This window comes from Oncorhynchus gorbuscha, linkage group LG14, assembly GCF_021184085.1.
Source record: "Oncorhynchus gorbuscha isolate QuinsamMale2020 ecotype Even-year linkage group LG14, OgorEven_v1.0, whole genome shotgun sequence".
Classification (NCBI taxonomy): Eukaryota; Metazoa; Chordata; class Actinopteri; order Salmoniformes; family Salmonidae; genus Oncorhynchus; species Oncorhynchus gorbuscha.
In genome coordinates, this window is record NC_060186.1 from 83,307,448 (window position 1) to 83,333,213 (window position 25,766).

A 25,766-nucleotide genomic window follows, 5' to 3' on the forward strand; every position below is an offset into this window, starting at 1 on the left:
ACAGTGCCATCCGTTTTGTCACTAAAGCACCTTATACCACCCACCACTGCGACTTGTATGCTCTAGTCGGCTGGCCCTCACTACATATTCGTCGCCAGACCCACTGGCTCCAGGTCATCTACAAGTCCATGCTAGGTAAAGCTCCGCCTTATCTCAGTTCACTGGTCACGATGGCAACACCCATCCGTAGCACGCGCTCCAGCAGGTGTATCTCACTGATCATCCCTAAAGCCAACACATCATTTGGCCGCCTTTCGTTCCAGTACTCTGCTGCCTGTGACTGGAACGAATTGCAAAAATCGCTGAAGTTGGAGACTTTTATCTCCCTCACCAACTTCAAACATCAGCTATCCGAGCAGCTAACCGATCGCTGCAGCTGTACATAGTCTATAGGAAAATAGCCCACCCATTTTCACCTACCTCATCCCCATACTGTTTTTTATACTGTTTTTATTTATTTATTTTTCTGCTCTTTTGCACACCAATATCTCTACCTGTACATGACCTGATCATTTATCACTCCCGTGTTAATCTGCAAAACTGTATTATTCGCCTACCTCCTCATGCCTTTTGCACACATTGTATATAGACTGCCCATTTTTTTTCTACTGTGTTATTGACTTGTTAATTGTTTATTCCATGTGTAACTCTGTGTTGTCTGTTCACACTGCTATGCTTTATCTTGGCCAGGTCGCAGTTGCAAATGAGAACTTGTTCTCAACTAGCCTACCTGGTTAAATAAAGGTGAAATAAAAATAAATAAAATAAAAAATACCCTGTCTGAGGAGAGAGAGAGAGAGAGAGAAGACACTAGTTACAACTCTACAGGAGCATACCCTGTCTGAGGAGAGAGAGAGAGAAGACACTAGTTACAACTCTACAGGAGCATACCCTGTCTGAGGAGAGAGAGAAGACACTAGTTACAACTCTACAGGAGCATACCCTGTCTGAGGAGAGAGAGAGAGAAGAGACTAGTTACAACTCTACAGGAGCATACCCTGTCTGAGGAGAGAGAGAGAGAAGAGACTAGTTACAACTCTACAGGAGCATACCCTGTCTGAGGAGAGAGAGAGAGAGAAGACACTAGTTACAACTCTACAGGAGCATACCCTGTCTGAGGAGAGAGAGAGAGAGAGAAGACACTAGTTACAACTCTACAGGAGCATACCCTGTCTGAGGAGAGAGAGAGAGAGAGAAGACACTAGTTACAACACTCTATATCTCAGGAGCATACCCTGTCTGAGGAGAGAGAGAGAGAGAGAAGACACTAGTTACAACTCTACAGGAGCATACCCAGTCTGAGGAGAGAGAGAAGACACTAGTTACAACTCTACAGGAGCATACCCAGTCTGAGGAGAGAGAGAAGACACTAGTTACAACTCTACAGGAGCATACCCAGTCTGAGGAGAGAGAGAAGACACTAGTTACAACTCTACAGGAGCATACCCAGTCTGAGGAGAGAGAGAGAGAAGACACTAGTTACAACTCTACAGGAGCATACCCTGTCTGAGGAGAGAGAGAGATAAGACACTAGTTATACCTCTACAGGAGCATACCCTGTCTGAGGAGAGAGAGAGATAAGACACTAGTTATACCTCTACAGGAGCATACCCTGTCTGAGGAGAGAGAGAGAGAAGACACTAGTTACAACTCTAAGACAAATTGAGGCTGTTCCGAGGGGGAAAGGGGCTCAATGTTAGGAAGTTCCTCATGTTGGGTACACTCCGTGTACATACGGCCGTGTGCGATAATATAAATATGTATGGACACGTACCCTGACAATGGTTTTGACATACTCAGATAGGACAGCCCAGTACAGCTTGTCAGACCCGATGGCCCTCCTAATGAAGAACGCTCCAGAACGACGCAGGATCTCTCCCACCATCTTCATGTCCATCAGAGCTACAGAGGGGGAGACAGACGGACGGACGTAGGCAGGGGAAGACAGAAAGACCGATAGGTAAAAGTCAGACGTTTGTTATCTGAAGTTCTGTGGTCGTTCCAGTTTTTTTTTTTTTTAAGTCGACCAAAACACAGATACAGGATAAATCAATAGATACTTGCGGATTCCAGCAGCTATAACGGGGATGGGCAGGTCAAAGGTGAACAGGATGTAGGACAGAACCAGGAAGTCCACATAACTCCTGTGATTGGGCATCAGGATCACTGGAAACTCCTGAATGGCCTGTTGGAGCTGGGGGCGGGACAGAAACATCACTATGAACCAATAAACTGAGACAACAACAGATCATTTTGAGAAACGTTAACGATCCCTAAGAAAAATAAAATCACTAACCGAAAATGTCTTTTGTATATTTCTGAAAAATCACAGTTGCCACAGAACTACTGCTAAAGAAACAACTGGAACGGAGGAGGAGGAGGAGATCTTTACAGGAGCTAGTGTTCGTCTCCGTTGGTAACGGTTGGCAGAGAGAGACAGGGAACAGACAGGAGGGAAGTATGGCAAAACTTTAAAGAAGTTAAATGACAAGGTGATAGAGGTATTTGGAGAGATTTGGAGAGATTTGGAAACCCAGATTGCTCTACACGGACAAGTTCTGGCCTGGTTTAGATCTTATCTGTCGGAAAGATATCAGTTTGTCTCTGTGAATGGTTTGTCCTCTGACAAATCAACTGTACATTTCGGTGTTCCTCAAGGGTTTTCTCCTATAGAGCTCCATTTTTATTGAACTGTCTTGCCTACCCATGTGAGAGACGCAGACTCAGTCTCAACCTTTAAGTCTTTACTGAAGACTCATCTCTTCAGTGGGTCATATGATTGAGTGTAGTCTGGCCCAGGAGTGTGAAGGTGAATGGAAAGGCTCTGGAGCAACGAACCACCCTTGCTGTCTCTGCCTGGCCGGTTCCCCTCTCTCCACTGGGATTCTCTGCCTCTAACCCTATTACAGGGACTGAGTCACTGACTTACTGGTGCTCTTTCATGCCGTCCCTAGGAGGGGTGCGTCACTTGAGTGGGTGGAGTCACTGATGTGATCTTCCTGTCTGGGTTGGCGCCCCCCCTTGAGTTGTGCCGTGGCGGAGATATTTGTGGGCTATACACGGCCTTGTCTCAGGATGGTAAGTTGGTGGTTGAAGATATCCCTCTAGTGGTGTGGGGGCTGTGCTTTGGCAAAGTGGGTGGGGTTATATCCTTCCTGTTTGGCCCTGTCTGGGGGTGTCCTCGGATGGGGCCACAGTGTCTCCTGACCCCTCCTGTCTCAGCCTCCAGTATTTATGCTGCAGTAGTTTGTGTCAGGGGGCTAGGGTCAGTCTGTTATATCTGGAGTACTTCTCCTGTCTTATCCGGTGTCCTGTGTGAATTTAAGTATGCGCTCTCTAAATCTCTTTCTTTCTTTCTCTCTCTCGGGCCTAGGACCATGCCTCAGGACTACCTGGCATGAAGACTCCTTGCTGTCCCCATTCCACCTGGTCTTGCTGCTGCTCCAGTTTCACCTGTTCTGCCTGAGGCTATGGAATCCTGACCTGTTCACCGGACGTGCTACCTGTCCCAGACCTATTATTTGACCATGCTGGTCATTTATGAACATTTGAACATCTTGACCATGTTCTGTTATAATCTCCACCCGGCACAGCCAGAAGAGGACTGGCCACCCCACATAACCTAGGAAGAAACCTAGAGAGGAACCAGGCTTTGGCCTTTCTAGGGAGTTTTTCCTAGCCAACTTGCATCAACACCTGCATTACACATCATGTACCCAACACATACATCTAAGTAGAAATTAATTAATCACACTTCACTTCATGCCTAAGAACAGAATGTTATTCATGATAACAGTTCTCATGCCTTATTGGTTAAAACAATGTATTACAGTAGCAGTATAGCAGTAGTATTCTATTTGCATTATAGTAGTATTACAGTAGCAGTATAGCAGTAGTATTCTATTTGCATTATTATAGTAGTATTACAGTAGCAGTATAGCAGTAGTATTCTATTTGTATTATAGTAGTATTACAGTAGCAGTATAGTAGTAGTATTCTATTTGTATTATTATAGTAGTATTACAGTAGCAGTATAGCAGTAGTATTTTATTTGCATTATAGTAGTATTACAGTAGCAGTATAGCAGTAGTATTCTATTTGCATTATAGTAGTATTACAGTAGCAGTATAGCAGTAGTATTCTATTTGTATTATAGTAGTATTACAGTAGCAGTATAGCAGTAGTATTCTATTTGCATTATAGTAGTATTCTATTTGTATTATTATAGTAGTATTACAGTAGCAGTATAGTAGTAGTAGTATTCTATTTGTATTATAGTAGTATTCTATTTGTATTATTATAGTAGTATTCTATTTGTATTATTATAGTAGTATTACAGTAGCAGTATAGTAGTAGTAGTATTCTATTTGTATTATAGTAGTATTCTATTTGTATTATTATAGTAGTATTCTATTTGTATTATTATAGTAGTATTACAGTAGCAGTATAGCAGTAGTATTCTATTTGCATTATAGTAGTATTACAGTAGCAGTATAGCAGTAGTATTCTATTTGCATTATAGTAGTATTACAGTAGCAGTATAGCAGTAGTATTCTATTTGCATTATAGTAGTATTACAGTAGCAGTATAGCAGTAGTATTCTATTTGCATTATAGTAGTATTACAGTAGCAGTATAGCAGTAGTATTCTATTTGCATTATAGTAGTATTACAGTAGCAGTATAGCAGTAGTATTCTATTTGTATTATAGTAGTATTACAGTAGCAGTATAGCAGTAGTATTCTATTTGCATTATAGTAGTATTACAGTAGCAGTATAGCAGTAGTATTCTATTTGTATTATAGTAGTATTACAGTAGCAGTATAGCAGTAGTATTCTATTTGTATTATTATAGTAGTATTACAGTAGCAGTATAGCAGTAGTATTCTATTTGCATTATAGTAGTATTACAGTAGCAGTATAGCAGTAGTATTCTATTTGTATTATAGTAGTATTACAGTAGCAGTATAGCAGTAGTATTCTATTTGCATTATAGTAGTATTACAGTAGCAGTATAGCAGTAGTATTCTATTTGCATTATAGTAGTATTACAGTAGCAGTATAGCAGTAGTATTCTATTTGCATTATAGTAGTATTACAGTAGCAGTATAGCAGTAGTATTCTATTTGCATTATAGTAGTATTACAGTAGCAGTATAGCAGTAGTATTCTATTTGTATTATAGTAGTATTCTATTTGTATTATTATAGTAGTATTACAGTAGCAGTATAGCAGTAGTATTCTATTTGCATTATAATAGTATTCTATTTGTATTATTATAGTAGTATTACAGTAGCAGTATAGTAGTAGTAGTATTCTATTTGTATTATAGTAGTATTCTATTTGTATTATTATAGTAGTATTACAGTAGCAGTATAGCAGTAGTATTCTATTTGCATTATAGTAGTATTCTATTTGTATTATTATAGTAGTATTACAGTAGCAGTATAGTAGTAGTAGTATTCTATTTGTATTATAGTAGTATTCTATTTGTATTATTATAGTAGTATTACAGTAGCAGTATAGCAGTAGTATTCTATTTGCATTATAGTAGTATTCTATTTGTATTATTATAGTAGTATTACAGTAGCAGTATAGTAGTAGTAGTATTCTATTTGTATTATAGTAGTATTCTATTTGTATTATTATAGTAGTATTAGTAGTAGCAGTATAGCAGTAGTATTCTATTTGCATTATAATAGTATTCTATTTGTATTATTATAGTAGTATTACAGTAGCAGTATAGTAGTAGTAGTATTCTATTTGTATTATAGTAGTATTCTATTTGTATTATTATAGTAGTATTACAGTAGCAGTATAGCAGTAGTATTCTATTTGCATTATAGTAGTATTCTATTTGTATTATTATAGTAGTATTACAGTAGCAGTATAGTAGTAGTAGTATTCTATTTGTATTATAGTAGTATTCTATTTGTATTATTATAGTAGTATTACAGTAGCAGTATTTATTCTATTTGCATTATAGTAGTATTCTATTTGTATTATTAGTAGTATTACAGTAGCAGTATAGTAGTAGTAGTATTCTATTTGTTATAGTAGTATTACAGTAGCAGTATAGCAGTAGTATTCTATTTGCATTATAGTAGTATTCTATTTGTATTATTATAGTAGTATTACAGTAGCAGTATAGCAGTAGTATTCTATTTGCATTATAGTAGTATTCTATTTGTATTATTATAGTAGTATTACAGTAGCAGTATAGCAGTAGTATTCTATTTGCATTATAGTAGTATTCTATTTGTATTATTATAGTAGTATTACAGTAGCAGTATAGCAGTAGTATTCTATTTGCATTATAGTAGTATTCTTTGTATTATTATAGTAGTATTACAGTAGCAGTATAGTAGTAGTAGTATTCTATTTGTATTATAGTAGTATTATATTTGTATTATTATAGTAGTATTACTAGCAGTATAGCAGTAGTATTATTATAGTAGTATTCTATTTGTATTATTATAGTAGTATTACAGTAGCAGTATAGTAGTAGTAGTATTCTATTTGTATTATAGTAGTATTCTATTTGTATTATTATAGTAGTATTACAGTAGCAGTATAGCAGTAGTATTCTATTTGCATTATAGTAGTATTCTATTTGTATTATTATAGTAGTATTACAGTAGCAGTATAGCAGTAGTATTCTATTTGTATTATAGTAGTATTCTATTTGTATTATTATAGTAGTATTCTATTTGTATTATTATAGTAGTATTACAGTAGCAGTATAGTAGTAGTAGTATTCTATTTGTATTATAGTAGTATTCTATTTGTATTATTATAGTAGTATTCTATTTGTATTATTATAGTAGTATTACAGTAGCAGTATAGTAGTAGTAGTATTCTATTTGTATTATAGTAGTATTCTATTTGTATTATAGTAGTATTACAGTAGCAGTATAGTAGTATTCTATTTGTATTATAATAGTAATATTCTATATTCTATTTGTATTATAGTAGTGTGCTAGTAGTAGTAGCAATATTCTAGTAGTAGAATTCTATTTGTATTACAATATTATTTGAGTAGCAGTAGTAGTATTATAATAAGTAGTAGCATTCTATTTGTATTAAAATTGTAGTATTCTTATAGAATTATAGTAGTACTATTCTATTTGTCGTAAAATTGTAGTATTCTTATAGAATTATAGTAGTACTATTCTATTTGTATTAAAAAAGTAGTACTATTATAGCAGTAGTCATATTCTAGTTCTATTATACTAGCAGTATTCTATTTGTATTATAATAGCAGTATTCTAGTAGTAGTATTATATATGTATTATAATGGTAGTACTATTTTAGCAGTAGTAGTATTATAATAGCAGTATTCTAGTAGTAGTATTATATTTGTATTATAGTAGTATTCTATTTATATTATAATAGCTGTATTCTAGTAGTAGTATTTGAGTAGTAGTATTATAATAGCAGTATTCTAGTAGTAGTATTATAATGGTAGTACTATTCTAGCAGTAGTAGTATTATAATAGCAGTATTCTAGTAGTAGTATTATATTTGTATTATAGTAGTATTCTATTTGTATTATAATAGCAGTATTCTAGTAGTAGTATTCTACTTATATATATATATACTTGTATTATAATAGTAGTCTTCTAGCAGTAGCATTATAATAGCAGTATTCCATTTGTATTATAGTAGTAGTATTCTACTTGTATTATAATAGTAGTCTTCTAGCAGTAGCATTATAATAGCAGTTATCTAGTAATAGCATTCTATGTATTATAATATTATTCTAGTAGTAGTATTCTATGTATTATAATAGTAGTACACTTAGTAGCATTCTAGTAGTAGCATTCCATTTGTATTATAATAGTATTATTATTATTATTATTATTATAGCAGTATTCTATTACTAGTCTTCATTTGAATTATAATAGTAGTATTCTAGTAGTAGTATTCTATGTGTATTATAATAGTAGTACACTAGTAGTAGCATTCTAGTAGTAGCATTCCATTTGTATTATAATAGTATTATTATTATTATTATTATAGCAGTATTCTATTACTAGTCTTCATTTGAATTATAATAGTAGTATTCTAGTGGTAGTATTCTACTTGTATTATAGTAGTAGTAGTATTATAATAGTTGTATTGTGAGCCTGTTGAGTCAGTCCCGGTTGATGTTGAGGCTGAAGAGCCTCTTGAAGACTACTGAAGGTGAACTGTATACTACTGTATTATAGTAGTTGTGTTCTAGTAGTAGTAGTAGTAGTAGTATTCTTTGTATTATAATAGTAGTATTCTGACCCTATTGAGTCCTTCCTGGTTGATGTTGATGTGGCTGAAGAGCCTCTTGAATACTTTACTGAGGGTGAACCCCAGCAGTCTGATGAATCCCAGCTGGAGGTTCTGAGACATCTCATCCAGTATCCCTGACGCCTCCTCTCTCACCAGATCCACACTCTCACCAGTCTCCATGGCCACCTGCACAGAGAGGTCAGGGTTCAAGGGTCAGAGAGTTAGATGTCGAGTTCCTGCAACTACATTGGTTGCGTCAAGATTAGACTACTGCAAGGCTCTACTCTCTCGCCAAACAGATGAGACACAAAATAAACATTGCTAGTGCTAAATACTGCTGAAAGACGCAGGACTCCTTATTGTCCCTAGAATAAGGTAGAGGTAGAGTATCGAGGTATTGCTCGCCTGAGGTAGAGTACCTTATGATAAGCTGTAGACCACACTATCTACCGAGAGAGTTTTCATCTGTCTAATTTGTAGCCGTCTATTTACCACCACACAGAACGAAGCTGGCACTAAGACCGCTCTCAACCAACTCTATAAGGCCATAAAGCAAACAAGAAAATGCTCACCCAGAAGCAGCACTCCACTAGGAGTGCAAACTTAAATGTGCAACCAGGGAGAAATAAAATCCTAGACCACCTTTACTCCACAAACAGACATGCATACAAAGCTCTCTCCCACTCTCCATTTGGCAAATCTGACCATAATTCTATCCTCCTGATTACAGGTAACAAGCAAATACTAAAGCAGGAAGTACCCGTGACTCGCTAAATACAGAAGTGGTCAGATGACGTGGATACTACAGGACTGATTTGCAGCACAGACTGATATGTTCCGGGATTCATCCAATGGCATTAAGAAATACACCACCTCAGTCACCAGCTTCATCAATAAGTGCATTGAGAACGTCTTCCCCACAGTGACTGTGTGTACATATCCCAACCAGAAGCCATGGATTACAGGCAACATCCGCACTGAGCTAAAGGCTAGAGATCAAGGAGCGGGAGACTAGTCAGGACACTAATACAAAAATCCCACTATGCCCTCAGACGAACCATCAAACAAGCAGCATGTCGATACAGGACTAAGATTGAATCCTACTACACCGGCTCTGACGCTCGTCAGATGTGGCAGACCACCATAGTCCCTGTGCCCAAGGAAGCGAAGGTAACCTGCCTAAAATGATTACCGCCCCGTAGCACTCACGTCGGTAGCCATGAAGCGCTTTGAAAGGCTGGTGGTCGTGGCTCACATCAAGAGCATCCTTCCGAACACCCTATAGACCCACTCCAATTCGCATACCGCACCAATAGATCCACAGATGACGCAATCGCACTCCGCACTGCCCTTTCTCACCTGGACAAAAGGAACACCTATGAGAATGCTGTTCAATAACTACAGCTCAGCGTTCAACACCATAGTGCCCACGGAGCTCATCACTAAGCTAAGGACTCTGATACTAAACACATACCTCTCTAACTGGATCCTGGACTTCCTGACGGGCCTCTGCCAGGTGGTGAGGTTAGGTAACAACACATCTGCCATGCTGATCCTCAAAACAGGGTCACCCCCAGGTGGTGAGGGTAACAACACCTCCCTCTGCAACTGGATCCTGGACTTCCTGACAGGTCGCCCCCAGGTGGTGAGGGTAACAACACCTCCCTCTGCAACTGGATCCTGGACTTCCTGACAGGTCGCCCCCAGGTGGTGAGGGTAACAACACCTCCCTCTACAACTGGATCCTGGACTTCCTGACGGGTCGCCCCCAGGTGGTAAGAAAAGGCAACAACACGTCTTGCGACGCTGATCCTCAACACTGGGGCCCCTCAGATGTGCGTGTTCAGTCCCCTACTGTACACCCTGTTCAACCACAACTGCGTGGCCAAACACGAATCCAACACCATAAGTTTGCTGACGACACAACAGTGGTAGGCCTGATCACCGACAAGTCAGCCTATAGGGATGAGGTCAGAACTGGCAGTGTGGTGTCAGGACAACAACCTCTCCCTCAATGTGAGCAAGACAAAAGGAGCTGATCGTGGACTACAGGAAAAGGCGGACCGAACAGGTCCCCATTAACATTGACAGAGCTGTAGTGAAGTGGGTCGAGAGTTTCAAGTTCCTTGATGTCCACATCACCAATGATCTATCATGGTCCAAACACACCAAGACAGTCGTGAAGAGGGCAAGACAAAACCTTTTCCCCCTCAGGAGACTGAAAACATTTCCCCAGATTGTCAAAAAGGTTATACAGCTGCAACATCGAGAGCATCCTGACCGGTTGCATCACCGCCTGGTATGGCAACTGCTCGGCCTCCGACCGCAAGGCACTACAGAGGTACAGAGAACTGCTCTGCATCTGACCAGAGGGTAGTGCGAACGGCCCAGGACATCACTGGGGCCAAGCTTCCTTCCATCCAGGACCTCTATACCAGGAACTATATAATAGGTGGTGTCAGAGGAATGCCCATAAAATTGTCAGAGACTCCAGTCACCCAAGTCATAGACTGTTCTCTCTGCTACCGCACGGCAAGCGGTACCGGAACGCCAAGTCTAGGACCAAGAGGCTCCTTAACAGCTTCTACCCCCAAGCCATAAGTTTCACTGAACAAATCATAAAATCGCCACCGGACAATTTACATTGACCCCCCCTGCCCTCCACATTGACTCTGGTACCCCTGTTTATAGTCTCCACATTGACTCTGTACCGGTACCCCTGTATATAGTCTCCACATTGACTCTGTACAGATTACCCCTGTATATAGCCTCCACATTGACTCTGTACCATAACACCCTGTATATAGCCTCCACATTGACTCTGTACCGGTACCCCCTGTATATAGCCTCCACATTGACTCTGTACCGGTACCCCCTGTATATAGCCTCCACATTGACTCTGTACCGGTACCCCCTGTATATAGCCTCCACATTGACTCTGTACCGAGCCTCCACCCCCTGTATATAGCCTCCACATTGACTCTGTATAGAGCCTCCCCCTATAGCCTCCACATTGACTCTGTACCGAGCCTCCCCCTGTATATAGCCTCCACATGACTCTGTAACCCCCTGTATATAGCCTCCACATTGACTCTGTACCGGTACCCCCTGTATATAGCCTCCACATTGACTCTGTACCGGTACCCCCTGTATATAGCCTCCACATTGATTCTGTACCGGTACCCCCTGTATATAGCCTCCACATTGACTCTGTACCGGTACCCCTGTATATAGCCTCCACATTGACTCTGTACCCCCCCCTGTATATAGCCTCCACATTGACTCTGTACCCCCCCCTGTATATACATTTACATTTACATTTAAGTCATTTAGCAGACGCCTTATCCAGAGCGACTTACATATAGCCTCCACATTGACTCTGTACCGGTACCCCTGTATATAGCCTCCACATTGACTCTGTACCGGTACCCCCTGTATATAGCCTCCACATTGACTCTGTACCGGTACCCCTGTATATAGCCTCCACATTGACTCTGTACCCCCCCTGTATATAGCCTCCACATTGACTCTGTACCCCCCCTGTATATAGCCTCCACATTGACTCTGTACCGGTACCCCCTGTATATAGCCTCCACATTGACTCTGTACCGGTACCCCCTGTATATAGCCTCCACATTGACTCTGTACCCCCCCTGTATATAGCCTCCACATTGACTCTGTACCCCCCTGTATATAGCCTCCACATTGACTCTGTACCGTAACACGCTGTATATAGCCTCCACATTGACTCTGTACCGTAACACGCTGTATATAGCCTCCACATTGACTCTGTACCGGTACCCCCTGTATATAGCCTCCACATTGACTCTGTACCGGTACCCCCTGTATATAGCCTCCACATTGACTCTGTACCGGTACCCCCTGTATATAGCCTCCACATTGACTCTGTACCCCCTGTATATAGCCTCCACATTGACTCTGTACCCCCTGTATATAGCCTCCACATTGACTCTGTACCCCCTGTATATAGCCTCCACATTGACTCTGTACCCCCTGTATATAGCCTCCACATTGACTCTGTACCCCCTGTATATAGCCTCCACATTGACTCTGTACCCCCTGTATATAGCCTCCACATTGACTCTGTACCCCCTGTATATAGCCTCCACATTGACTCTGTACCCCCTGTATATAGCCTCCACATTGACTCTGTACCCCCTGTATATAGCCTCCACATTGACTCTGTACCCCCCCTGTATATAGCCTCCACATTGACTCTGTACCCCCTGTATATAGCCTCCACATTGACTCTGTACCCCTGTATATCTATACTATATAAATATATGCCATTTAGCAGACGCTTTTATCCAAAGCGACTTACAGTCATGTGTGCATACATTCTACGTATGGGTGGTCCCGGGGATAGAACCCACTACCCTGGCGTTACAAGCGCCATGCTCTACCAACTGAGCTCTGTACCCCCTGTATATAGCCTCCACATTGACTCTGTACCGGTACCCCCTGTATATAGCCTCCACATTGACTCTGTACCGGTACCCCCTGTATATAGCCTCCACATTGACTCTGTACCCCCTGTATATAGCCTCCACATTGACTCTGTACCGGTACCCCCTGTATATAGCCTCCACATTGACTCTGTACCGGTACCCCCTGTATATAGCCTCCACATTGACTCTGTACCGGTACCTCCTGTATATGACTCTGTACCCCTGTATATAGCCTCCACATTGACTCTGTACCAAGGAAACCTGTATATTGCCTCCACATTGACTCTGTCCAGGACTACCCCCCTGTATATAGCCTCCACATTGACTCTGTACCGGTACCCCCTGTATATAGCCTCCACATTGACTCTGTACCGTAACACCCTGTATATATCCTTGCTATTGTTATTTTACTGTAAGGTCTACTACTATATTGATATGACTAGCTGATATGTTAAACAGCTATTGTAAGGCCAGCCATTGTAAAGCCAGCCATTGTAAGGCCAGCCATTGTAAGGCCTTGCATGTATCTGCAATGTGGTCGGACAGGAACTGGACTAATGTCCTGTGCGACCCTGTTGAGTGTACATCATGGAACGGTCAGGATTCTCTCTCGCACCCAGACACACTGTACCTCCTTGGTGACGTATCGTAGGTACTGTGACTCCAGAACCATCCTGTTGAGGGCGCCCGCGGAAAGAGGGGCTCCCCTGTAAGGGGAGGGGGTAAAGGTTCGGAGGGCATGGCCTAGGTCACTGCTCCTCCTCCTCTCCTCCAGGATGTCCAGAAACTCATCATCCTGCTTGAAGCCAGAGGGATCCTCACACTGCAACAAGGAAACACGATTCAAAAATGGTGGAAATGTCATATCTGGTTGATTTGAAGCCATGATTACATCTTGTTCAGGAAAACAGCCTGGGAAAGAACACTCAGATCCAGCGACTGTCAACACCTTTCCTCGTTGGACATATTCAATTGTGTCATTCCGAACTTCATTCACATGTTTATATTCCATTTTGTGCGACTAGGTCTAGCTCTATGTCTAGGTCTAGGTCTAGCTCTATGTCTAGGTCTAGCTCTATGTCTAGGTCTAGCTCTATGTCTAGGTCTAGGTCGGTAGTTATTGGGTAGTTCTTTAAAAACAAGCGAAATCGCAAAAATGGTGTCTGGACCCTTCCATAACATGTAATTTCCATAAAAATAGAGGTTTGGTTGTAAGAAATCAAACTTCTCCTTTAAGGTCGCTACATTCTTCAGATACTAGTCATTACTTCAAAAGGAAGGATTTCCTAAGTGTTTGAACGGGGTCACAGCTGCCTAGTCGACCTGATAGCGAGCCAGCCTTGGACTGTGGACATTGAACACTCCGTGGCAACAACAAATAGGCTAGCATTAACAGGCTTTATTTAACAACCAATAGGTAGCTCCCAGACTGAAGAGGATCAGATATAGCTAGCTAGCTAGCTCCCAGACTGAAGAGGATCAGATATAGCTAGCTCCCAGACTGAAGAGGATCAGATATAGCTAGCTAGCTCCCAGACTGAAGAGGATCAGATATAGCTAGCTCCCAGACTGAAGAGGATCAGATATAGCTAGCTAGCTAGCTCCCAGACTGAAGAGGATCAGATATAGCTAGCTCCCAGACTGAAGAGGATCAGATATAGCTAGCTCCCAGACTGAAGAGGATCAGATATAGCTAGCTAGCTAGCTCCCAGACTGAAGAGGATCAGATATAGCTAGCTCCCAGACTGAAGAGGATCAGATATAGCTAGCTAGCTAGCTCCCAGACTGAAGAGGATCAGATATAGCTAGCTAGCTAGCTCCCAGACTGAAGAGGATCAGATATAGCTAGCTCCCAGACTGAAGAGGATCAGATATAGCTAGCTAGCTAGCTCCCAGACTGAAGAGGATCAGATATAGCTAGCTCCCAGACTGAAGAGGATCAGATATAGCTAGCTAGCTAGCTCCCAGACTGAAGAGGATCAGATATAGCTAGCTAGCTCCCAGACTGAAGAGGATCAGATATAGCTAGCTAGCTAGCTCCCAGACTGAAGAGGATCAGATATAGCTAGCTCCCAGACTGAAGAGGATCAGATATAGCTAGCTAGCTAGCTCCCAGACTGAAGAGGATCAGATATAGCTAGCTCCCAGACTGAAGAGGATGAGATATAGCTAGCTAGCTAGCTCCCAGACTGAAGAGGATCAGATATAGCTAGCTCCCAGACTGAAGAGCATCAGATATAGCTAGCTAGCTAGCTCCCAGACTGAAGAGGATCAGATATAGCTAGCTAGCTAGCTCCCAGACTGAAGAGGATCAGATATAGCTAGCTCCCAGACTGAAGAGGATCAGATATAGCTAGCTAGCTAGCTCCCAGACTGAAGAGGATCAGATATAGCTAGCTAGCTAGCTCCCAGACTGAAGAGGATCAGATATAGCTAGCTCCCAGACTGAAGAGGATCAGATATAGCTAGCTAGCTAGCTAGCTCCCAGACTGAAGAGGATCAGATATAGCTAGCTCCCAGACTGAAGAGGATGAGATATAGCTAGCTAGCTAGCTCCCAGACTGAAGAGGATCAGATATAGCTAGCTCCCAGACTGAAGAGCATCAGATATAGCTAGCTAGCTAGCTCCCAGACCGAAGAGGATCAGATATAGCTAGCTCCCAGACCGAAGAGGATCAGATATAGCTAGCTCCCAGACCGAAGAGGATCAGATATAGCTAGCTCCCAGACCGAAGAGGATCAGATATAGCTAGCTCCCAGACCGAAGAGGATCAGATATAGCTAGCTAGCTAGCTCCCAGACTGAAGCGGCTCAGATATAGCTAGCTAGCTAGCTCCCAGACTGAAGAGGCTCAGATATAGCTAGCTAGCTAGCTCCCAGACTGAAGAGGCTTAGATATAGCTAGCTAGCTAGCTCCCAGACTGAAGAGGCTCAGATATAGCTAGCTAGCTAGCTCCCAGACTGAAGAGGCTCAGATATAGCTAGCTAGCTAGCTCCCAGACTGAAGAGGCTCAGATATAGCTAGCTAGCTAGCTCCCAGACTGAAGAGGCTCAGATATAGCTAGCTAGCTAGCTCCCAGACTGAAGAGGCTCAGATATAGCTAGCTAGCTAGCTCCCAGACTGAAGAGGATCAGATATAGCTAGCTAGCTAGCTCCCAGACTGAAATCAGATCCTTATCTGTTTGAGCTTTTAAATACGCAGCAATACGAACCGATCGTTTGACCATTTAGCCTAGCTAGCTAATGTAAATGTCCATTTCATTAGTTATATCTCTGTCAGTGAACTAAAGCGATTGTCGTGTTTTGTCATGATTATCGGTCTCACTTCAAGTACCTAGCTGCAGGTTTATAGAAACACCATAAACTGGGTGGTTTGGGGCGCTGAATGCTGATTGGCTGACAGCCGTGGTATATCAGACCATACACCATGGATTTGACAAAACATGTATTTTTACTGCTCTGCTACATTGGTAACCAGTTTATAACAGCAATAAGGCACCTTTGGGGTTTGTGGTATATTGCCGATATAACACGGCTAAGGGCTGTGTCCAGGCACTCCGCGATGCATCGTACATAAGAACAGCCCTTAGCTGTGGTATATTGGTCATATACCACACCCCCTGGGGACGTATTGCTTAATTCTAATCATACATTTGACCTACACAGCCTACACATGTGGCTAACTTGCAATACAATCTTTAAAAAAAACTAAACTGTTGAACAATGGGTTCTGAATAAGAGTTTGATTTCTAAATCAGAAGAGTTCTCCAATAGCAGCTGTCCAATACTATGGTGGTCATGGATAATGTATTGGACTATAAGGTATAGAGAATGATAAACCAATACTATAGTGATAATGTATTGGACTATAAGGTATAGAGAATGATAAACCAATAGTATAGTGATAATGTATTGGACTATAAGGTATAGAGAATGATAAACCAATACTATAGTGATAATGTATTGGACTGTAAGGTATAGAGAATGATAAACCAATACTATAGTGATAATGTATTGGACTATAAGGTATAGAGAATGATAAACCAATACTATAGTGATAATGTATTGGACTATAAGGTATAGAGAATGATAAACCAATACTATAGTGATAATGTATTGGACTATAAGGTATAGAGAATGATAAACCAATAGTATAGTGATAATGTATTGGACTATAAGGTATAGAGAATGATAAACCAATACTATAGTGATAATGTATTGGACTGTAAGGTATAGAGAATGATAAACCAATACTATAGTGATAATGTATTGGACTATAAGGTATAGAGAATGATAAACCAATACTATAGTGATAATGTATTGGACTATAAGGTATAGAGAATGATAAACCAATACTATAGTGATAATGTATTGGACTATAAGGTATAGAGAATGATAAACCAATACTATAGTGATAATGTATTGGACTGTAAGGTATAGAGAATGATAAACCAATACTATGGTGATTATGTATTGGACTGTAAGGTATAGAGAATGATAAACCAATACTATGGTGATTATGTATTGGACTATAAGGTATAGAGAATGATAAACCAATACTATGGTGATTATGTATTGGACTATAAGGTATAGAGAATGATAAACCAATACTATGGTGGTCATGGATAATGACTTAATCTATGAAATATGAAAATAAATAATTTGTTTAATAAAACTATAATTGTGTCAATAACATTGAATAAAAAATGGATGATTCTAATAGCAATAGACTAAGATTAGACTGCATTATCTTTATTATTGAAGTCATTCTCTTTTTGCTCTTCAGTGGTGAGATCACTATGTCCTCTGGTGTAGGGCAGGGACTAGAACAGGCAGGGACTAGAACAGGCAGGGACTAGAACAGGGGACAGGGCAGGGACTAGAACAGGCAGGAACTAGAACAGGCAGGGACTAGAACAGGCAGGGACTAGAACAGGCAGGGACTAGAACAGGCACTGCATGTCCTCTGGTGTAGGGCAGGGACTAGAACAGGCAGGGACTAGAACAGGCAGGGGCTTGAACAGGCAGGGGCTTGAACAGGCACTGCATGTCCTCTGGTGTAGGGCAGGGACTAGAACAGGCACTGCATGTCCTCTGGTGTAGGGCAGGGACTAGAACAGGCAGGGACTAGAACAGGCACTGCATGTCCTCTGGTGTAGGGCAGGGACTAGAACAGGCAGGGACTAGAACAGGCAGGGGCTTGAACAGGCAGGGGTCCTTGAACAGGGCAGGGGCTTGAACAGGCACTGCATGTCCTCTGGTGTAGGGTAGGGACTAGAACAGGCAGGGACTAGAACAGTCAGGGACTAGAACAGGCACTGCATGTCCTCTGGTGTAGGGCAGGGACTAGAACAGGCACTGAACGTCCTCTGGTGTAGGGCAGGGACTAGAACAGGCAGGACTAGAACAGACAGGGACTAGAACAGGCACTGCATGTCCTGTGGTGTAGGGCAGGGACTAGAACAGGCACTGCATGTCCTCTGGTGTAGGGCAGGGACTAGAACAGGCACTGCATGTCCTCTGGTGTAGGGCAGGGACTAGAACAGGCACTGGGGTGTACTAGAACAGGCAGGGGCCCTTGAACAGGCAGGGACTAGAACAGGCAGGGGCTTGAACAGGGCAGGGACTAGAACAGGCACTGCATGTCCTCTGGTGTAGGGCAGGGACTAGAACAGGCAGGGACTAGAACAGGCAGGGACTAGAACAGGCAGGGACTAGAACAGGGCAGGGACTAGAACAGGCACTGCATGTCCTCTGGTGTAGGGCAGGGACTAGAACAGGCACTGCATGTCCTCTGGTGTAGGGCAGGGACTAGAACAGGCAGGGTGTACTAGAACAGGCACTGCATGCCCTCTGGTGTAGGGCAGGGACTAGAACAGGCAGGGACTAGAACAGGCAGGGACTAGAACAGGCACTGCATGCCCTCTGGTGTAGGGGCATGCCAGGCAGGGGGACTTGAACAGGCACTGCATGTCCTCTGGTGTAGGGCAGGGACTAGAACAGGCAGAGACTAGAACAGGCAGGGACTAGAACAGGCACTGCATGCCCTCTGGTGTAGGGCAGGGACTAGAACAGGCACTGCATCCTCTGGTGTAGGGCAGGGACTAGAACAGGCAGGGACTCTGAACAGGCAGGGACTAGAACAGGCACTGCATGCCTCTGGTGTAGGGCAGGGACTAGAACAGGCACTGCATGCCCTCTGGTGTAGGGCAGGGACTAGAACAGGCACTGCATGCCCTCTGGTGTAGGGCAGGGCACTAGAACAGGCACTGCATGCCCTCTGGTGTAGGGCAGGGACTAGAACAGGCACTGCATGTCCTCTGGTGTAGGGCAGGGACTAGAACAGGCACTGCATGCCCTCTGGTGTAGGGCAGGGACTAGAACAGGCACTGCATGCCCTCTGGTGTAGGGCAGGGACTAGAACAGGCACTGCATGCCCTCTGGTGTAGGGCAGGGACTAGAACAGGCACTGCATGCCCTCTGGTGTAGGGCAGGGACTAGAACAGGCAGGGCACTAGAACAGGCAGGGACTAGAACCTTGGAACATCTATGAAGGTAGTCCTGTACATTACTGGGGGTATCTGGGGTTCAGGTCCTGCTCTAATGAAGGTAGTCCTGTACATTAGGGGTATCTGGGGCTCAGGTCCTGCCCTCTGGTGAAGGGCGTCCTGTACATTACTGGGTATCTGGGGTGGGCAGGTCCTCAGGCTAATGAAGGTAGTCCTGTACATTAGGGGGGTATCTGGGGTTCAGGTCCTCTGGTAATGAACAGGCAGACATGACATACCTGGATGGTACAGGTCTTCCCCATTTGGGGCCATGGATAGTAGAATCCTCTGGTTTCAGAGGTAGGATCACGGACACAGACGGTGCAGTTTCAGCGCTCAGTAGGGTTGTAAACGGGGACTGAAAGGTTTGAGCACCTGGAGGACCTCCTCTGCCACTTTCACGTCATCAACAGACAAGGTGACGAGGTCTTTACGTTTTCTGGGTCTTGTCTGAAGGGTCTTATACAGGGGTGCCTGCTGCCTCAAGATGGAACTCCAGTGACATTAGGGGGTATCTGGGGCGGTCCATCTTGAAGGTAGTGACATTAGGTGTATGAGCTGGGGTTCAGGTCCTCTGGAACATTTCATTAGCTTGGTCTTAAGCACATGATCGGTGTCCTGGAAAACAACTTCCTGATCCTCCCAATGAGAGTCCATCATTAGCTTCCCTGATATTCCCTAATGAAGATGCTAAATGGATCACATGTGCAAAGTAAAGATATCTGTGGCCTCAGGTCCTCTAATCACTGCATTTACTTAGTTGTTGGTATTATCTGTGGTGGTTGGGATATTTCTGGGGTTGGGTCCTTCTAATGAGGTTCCACTCTGCTACTGATCCCAGAAGTAGTCCTGCGCCAGTGTTGTGTGACTCCTCATAGATGAAGGTAGTCCTGTAGCACCGGGGTATCACGGGTCTCCCACCTGTCTGTGGCTAGTCTGGGGTATCTGGGGTGGAGTAGTGAACAGTTACGGGTATCTTCCTGTCACCCTGAAGGTCCACCTGTACTGTGGGTAGTTCAGGTCCTCAGTGAACGTAGCTTCCTGTCAGCCTGGAGGTCCACCTGGGGTGGTGTAGTGAACAGTCACGAAGCTTCCTGTCACATTGGGGGTCCACCTGTCTGTGGAGGTCCTCTCTAGTGAACAGTCCTGTACATTCCTGTCACCCTGGAGGTCCAGGTCCTCTGTGGTGAAGGTATGCCATTGGGGGTATCTGGGGTGGTCCACAATTTGATCTGTTCCTGTTCATAAAGTTCTGGGGTGATCTTCATACTGAAGTGGTCCTGAGAGGGGATTTCTAACGTGGCCTCAATGAAGGTACTTACATTAGGGGTATTTTAAACCCTTTGTTTTCCACAACAGAGTATGGCCTCATGTCTGCAGTGATAAACATCCCCGTCTGATTCTGCAACAAAGGGCTGCTTAAATGCCGCGGTGAGAAGTTGTCTCTTGGCTGAGTTGGCTCCTGTCACTGACACACCAGGGTGATGACACTTTAAAAGTGTGGCCTCTCGCTCCATGCATTTCCACGATGATACGGATCTCTTGTGGCACATTGGACAACCCCATTACGGTGTGTTGTCCATCACCCTTCATCAGTCATCATATTTGACAGGGAAGCCAAAATGCTCCATGAAACTTAAATGAAGCGGGAGGCTTTTCCAGTTCTTCAGCTCCTCCGCCGGCCATGTCCGACACTGCTCTTTAGTCTTCTTTGCTTTTTGCAACGCGAGCATCCAGGACTGATTCGTTGGGATTCAACATGCCACGTTCACGTCAACGGTACACACTACCGCTTTAAAATAAATAATCAAGTCAACCTTCAGAGTAAAACACAGCATCTGTCTTGATCTTTTCACTGCCGGTCTGCATCGAGGGAATTCTGACTTCAAAAAGTAACAGTGACAGTCAAACTGGATTTCACACTATGATGGTTAAACTTTCACATGCGTGCCGAACCGTGGGCTCCAGGCCCGCCCCGCTCCAGTCAAACTAGGCCCGCCCCGCTCCAGTCAAACTAGGCCCGCCCCGCTCCAGTCAAACTAGGCCCGCCCCGCTCCAGTCAAACTAGGCCCGCCCCGCTCCAGCCAAACTAGGCCCGCCCCGCTCCAGCCAAACTAGGCCCGCCCCGCTCCAGCCAAACTAGGCCCGCCCCGCTCCAGCCAAACTAGGCCCGCCCCGCTCCAGCCAAACTAGGCCCGCCCCGCTCCAGCCAAACTAGGCCCGCCCAGCTCCAGCCAAACTAGGCCCGCCCCGCTCCAGCCAAACTAGGCCCGCCCCGCTCCAGCCAGTCAAGCCAAACCCGCCCGCTCCAGTCAAACTAGGCCCGCCCCGCTCCAGTCAAACTAGGCCCGCCCGCCCAGTCAAACTAGGCCCGCTCCAGTCAAACTAGGCCCGCTCCAGTCAAACTAGCCCCGCTCCAGTCAAACTAGGCCCGCCCCGCTCCAGTCAAACTAGGCCCGCCCCGCTCCAGTCAAACTAGGCCCGCCCCGCTCCAGTCAAACTAGGCCCGCTCCGCTCCAGTCAAACTAGGCCCGCTCCAGTCAAACTAGGCCCGCTCCAGTCAAACTAGGCCCGCTCCAGTCAAACTAGGCCCGCTCCGCTCCAGTCAAACTAGGCCCGCTCCGCTCCAGTCAAACTAGGCCCGCTCCGCTCCAGTCAAACTAGGCCCGCTCCGCTCCAGTCAAACTAGGCCCGCCCCGCTCCAGTCAAACTAGGCCCGCCCCGCTCCAGTCAAACTAGGCCCGCCCCGCTCCAGTCAAACTAGGCCCGCCCCGCTCCAGTCAAACTAGGCCCGCCCCGCTCCAGTCAAACTAGGCCCGCCCCAGTCAAACTAGGGCCGCCCCAGTCAAACTAGGCCCGCCCCAGTCAAACTAGGCCAGCTCCTCGCCCCAGTCAAACTAGGCCCTCCCGCCCCAGTCAAACTAGGCCCTCCCGCCCCAGTCAAACTAGGCCCTCCCGCCCCAGTCAAACTAGGCCCTCCCGCCCCAGTCAAACTAGGCCCTCCCGCCCGAGTCAAACTAGGCCCTCCCGCCCGAGTCAAACTAGGCCCTCCCGCCCCAGTCAAACTAGGCCCTCCCGCCCCAGTCAAACTAGGCCCTCCCGCCCCAGTCAAACTAGGCCGTCCCGCCCCAGTCAAACTAGGCCAGCCCCAGTCAAACTAGGCCAGCCCCAGCCCCGCTCCAGTCAAACTAGGCCCGCCCCGCCCCAGTCAAACTAGGCCCGCCCCGCCCCAGTCAAACTAGGCCCGCCCCGCCCCAGTCAAACTAGGCCCGCCCGCCCCAGTCAAACTAGGCCCTCCCGCCCCAGTCAAACTAGGCCCTCCCGCCCCAGTCAAACTAGGCCCGCCCCAGTCAAACTAGCCCCCCGCCCCAGTCAAACTAGGCCCTCCCGCCCCAGTCAAACTAGGCCCTCCCGCCCCAGTCAAACTAGGCCCGCCCCGCCCCAGTCAAACTAGGCCCGCCCCGCCCCAGTCAAACTAGGCCCGCCCCGCCCCAGTCAAACTAGGCCCTCCCGCCCCAGTCAAACTAGGCCCTCCCGCCCCAGTCAAACTAGGCCCTCCCGCCCCAGTCAAACTAGGCCCTCCCGCCCCAGTCAAACTAGGCCCTCCCGCCCCAGTCAAACTAGGCCGGCCCGCCCCAGTCAAACTAGGCCGGCCCGCCCCAGTCAAACTAGGCCCGCCCCAGTCAAACTAGGCCCGCCCCAGTCAAACTAGGCCCGCCCCAGTCAAACTAGGCCCGCCCCAGTCAAACTAGGCCCGCTCCTCGCCCCAGTCAAACTAGGCCCGCTCCTCGCCCCAGTCAAACTAGGCCCGCTCCTCGCCCCAGTCAAACTAGGCCGTCCCGCCCCAGTCAAACTAGGCCGTCCCGCCCCAGTCAAACTAGGCCGTCCCGCCCCAGTCAAACTAGGCCGTCCCGCCCCAGTCAAACTAGGCCCTCCCGCTCCAGTCAAACTAGGCCCTCCCGCCCCAGTCAAACTAGGCCCCCCAGTCCCCCGCTCCAGTCAAACTAGGCCCTCCCGCCCCAGTCAAACTAGGCCCTCCCGCCCCAGTCAAACTAGGCCCTCCCGCCCCCCAGTCAAACTAGGCCCGCCCCGCCCCAGTCAAACTAGGCCCTCCCGCCCCAGTCAAACTAGGCCCTCCCGCCCCAGTCAAACTAGGCCCTCCCGCCCCAGTCAAACTAGGCCGTCCCGCCCCAGTCAAACTAGGCCGTCCCGCCCCAGTCAAACTAGGCCCGCCCCGCCCCAGTCAAACTAGGCCCGCCCCGCCCCAGTCAAACTAGGCCCGCCCCGCCCCAGTCAAACTAGGCCCGCCCCGCCCCAGTCAAACTAGGCCCGCCCGCCCCAGTCAAACTAGGCCCTCCCGCCCCCAGTCAAACTAGGCCCGCCCGCCCCAGTCAAACTAGGCCCGCCCGCCCCAGTCAAACTAGGCCCGCCCGCCCCAGTCAAACTAGGCCCGCCCCAGTCAAACTAGGCCCGCCCCAGTCAAACTAGGCCCGCCCCAGTCAAACTAGGCCCGCCCCAGTCAAACTAGGCCCGCCCCAGTCAAACTAGGCCTGCCCCAGTCAAACTAGGCCCGCCCCAGTCAAACTAGGCCCGCCCCGGTCAAACTAGGCCCGCCCCGCCCCAGTCAAACTAGATTTCACATTCACGTTTCACGCTTGGCTTTTCTTACGATCCTAAATGCTAATTCAACCGTTTGGCAGCTCTCTGGTGCCATATTCCTGCCTCAAATGAACAAAATTAGTCATTCTTGGGCTCCAGAGTGGCACAGCGGTCTAAGGCAAGAGGCGTCACTACAGTCTCTGGTTCGAGTCCAGGCTGTATCACATCCAGCCGTGTTTGGAACTCCCATAGTGCAGTGCACAAGTGCACAATTGGCCAAGCGTCATTAGGGTTTGGCTGGGGTAGGCCGTTATTGTAAATAATAAATTGTTCTTAACTGACTTGCCTATTTAAATTAAATGTAAAAAACCATTTTAAAATGTTTTATTTAACGATTCGAAAAGATCCGAGTCAGTAAAATGAGCCGAACACTCTTTGGATAGGTCACCAGCGGTCTACTTAGAAACGGACAACCTGATTGGCAGACGTGATCAGCAGAGAAAAATACAATGGATAGTATGAGTTTTGATTGGTTTACAGTGTAGTACTCGGCGGCGTTGGCCTGTCCAGCGAAGTGAACATAAATCAGTATTTTGAAGAAGAAAAAAAATATGCAAGAATTCGACATTGCCAACAAACGGAAGTGTTCAGAATAAATACATATACACAATAATATATATATATTTTAAAATAAAAACAACAGTTCCTCCCTCGACAGAGCTCGATCATTTCGTAAATGAAAGCACACAGCAAGCCTGCTACGGGGCACAACCTTCAAGTAGTTATTTAGTTAACAACAACCAACCGAGAGCGAGCCTGTCAGCATGTTAAAGTACATGACTCAAGGGTAGTTTTAGGGCAACGTCAAGACCATACGAACCCACGCTAGACAACATAACACACAGCGCAGCCTTACCGTTGTCATTTTCGTCGCAGGGGCGTCAGCTCCGTCTCGGTGCTGGTAGTAAGTGTGTGTCCCCTTACGCTCCGCACACAGATCACGCTACCGGAAGACTGCCTGTGTCGGCGGGGACCAATAGGGTCGCTGTATTTCGGGAACTCCTCCCGAAAATGTCACTCTACCGCAGCGGCCCCATAATTATGAATGAATATGCTCCGGACAAAGACAGGACATTATAAAGATAGACTAAACTTTTCAATAGAAATCCCAGATCACCCTTGTAGGCGATGTTATTTTTTATTTGTTTTTATGAGCAAATATCAACAACCAAAAGAGGAATAATCACATACAAACTCTTTACATGGCCAGAAATCCTAAACAAACAAATCATATTCATTAATAATACAAGTTTTAATTGCCTTTTTGTTTTTCATTTAGGTTAAAGTAGTGCCATATTGTTTAAATTCATTTATAAAGTGAAGAAAGTTAGGTTTTGAATTAGACAATTTGCAAATATGAAATGTACCTGATATCATTAGCAGTTTAATTAAATATATTACATCTTTATCAATGTCAGAAGTTCTGAAATAAATCATATTAAAACCATTACATTGTACAACCTGTCCTGTTTTCTTTGTAACAAAGTTCTGTATATCAATCCCAAAAACTCTACTATAAATACGGGTTAAAAACAAATGCAAAATGGTCTCCTTCTCCATTCCACATAAATCACAGATATATTCAATATTCAGCTTGAATCTTTACAAAACATGTTTATCATTCCTTGTTACCATGGACAGTTCCTTTACCTTGTTACCATGGACAGTCCTTTACCTTGTTACCATGGACAGTTCCTTTACCTTGTTACCATGGAAAGTTCCTTTACCTTGTTACCATGGACAGTTCCTTTACCTTGTTACCATGGAAAGTTCCTTTACCTTGTTACCATGGAAAGTTCCTTTACCTTGTTACCATGGAAAGT

General features: G+C 45.1%; 1 protein-coding gene across 1 annotated transcript in view; it reads right to left on the reverse strand.

The window, feature by feature from the left end:
* The window catches only part of gnpat2 (glyceronephosphate O-acyltransferase 2), a 52,869-nt gene extending 27,957 nt beyond the window's left edge, over positions 1-24,912 (reverse strand). The window contains exons 1-5 of the mRNA XM_046299216.1: positions 24,800-24,912; positions 13,352-13,558; positions 8,276-8,452; positions 2,065-2,194; positions 1,775-1,902 (exon numbers count right to left, since the gene is read on the reverse strand). Of these exons, the coding sequence (XP_046155172.1) occupies positions 1,775-1,902; positions 2,065-2,194; positions 8,276-8,452; positions 13,352-13,558; positions 24,800-24,808 (651 nt within the window). The 5' untranslated portion in view covers positions 24,809-24,912. The remainder of the gene's footprint in view (positions 1-1,774; positions 1,903-2,064; positions 2,195-8,275; positions 8,453-13,351; positions 13,559-24,799) is intronic.
* Between the last annotated feature and the right edge of the window lie 854 nt (positions 24,913-25,766).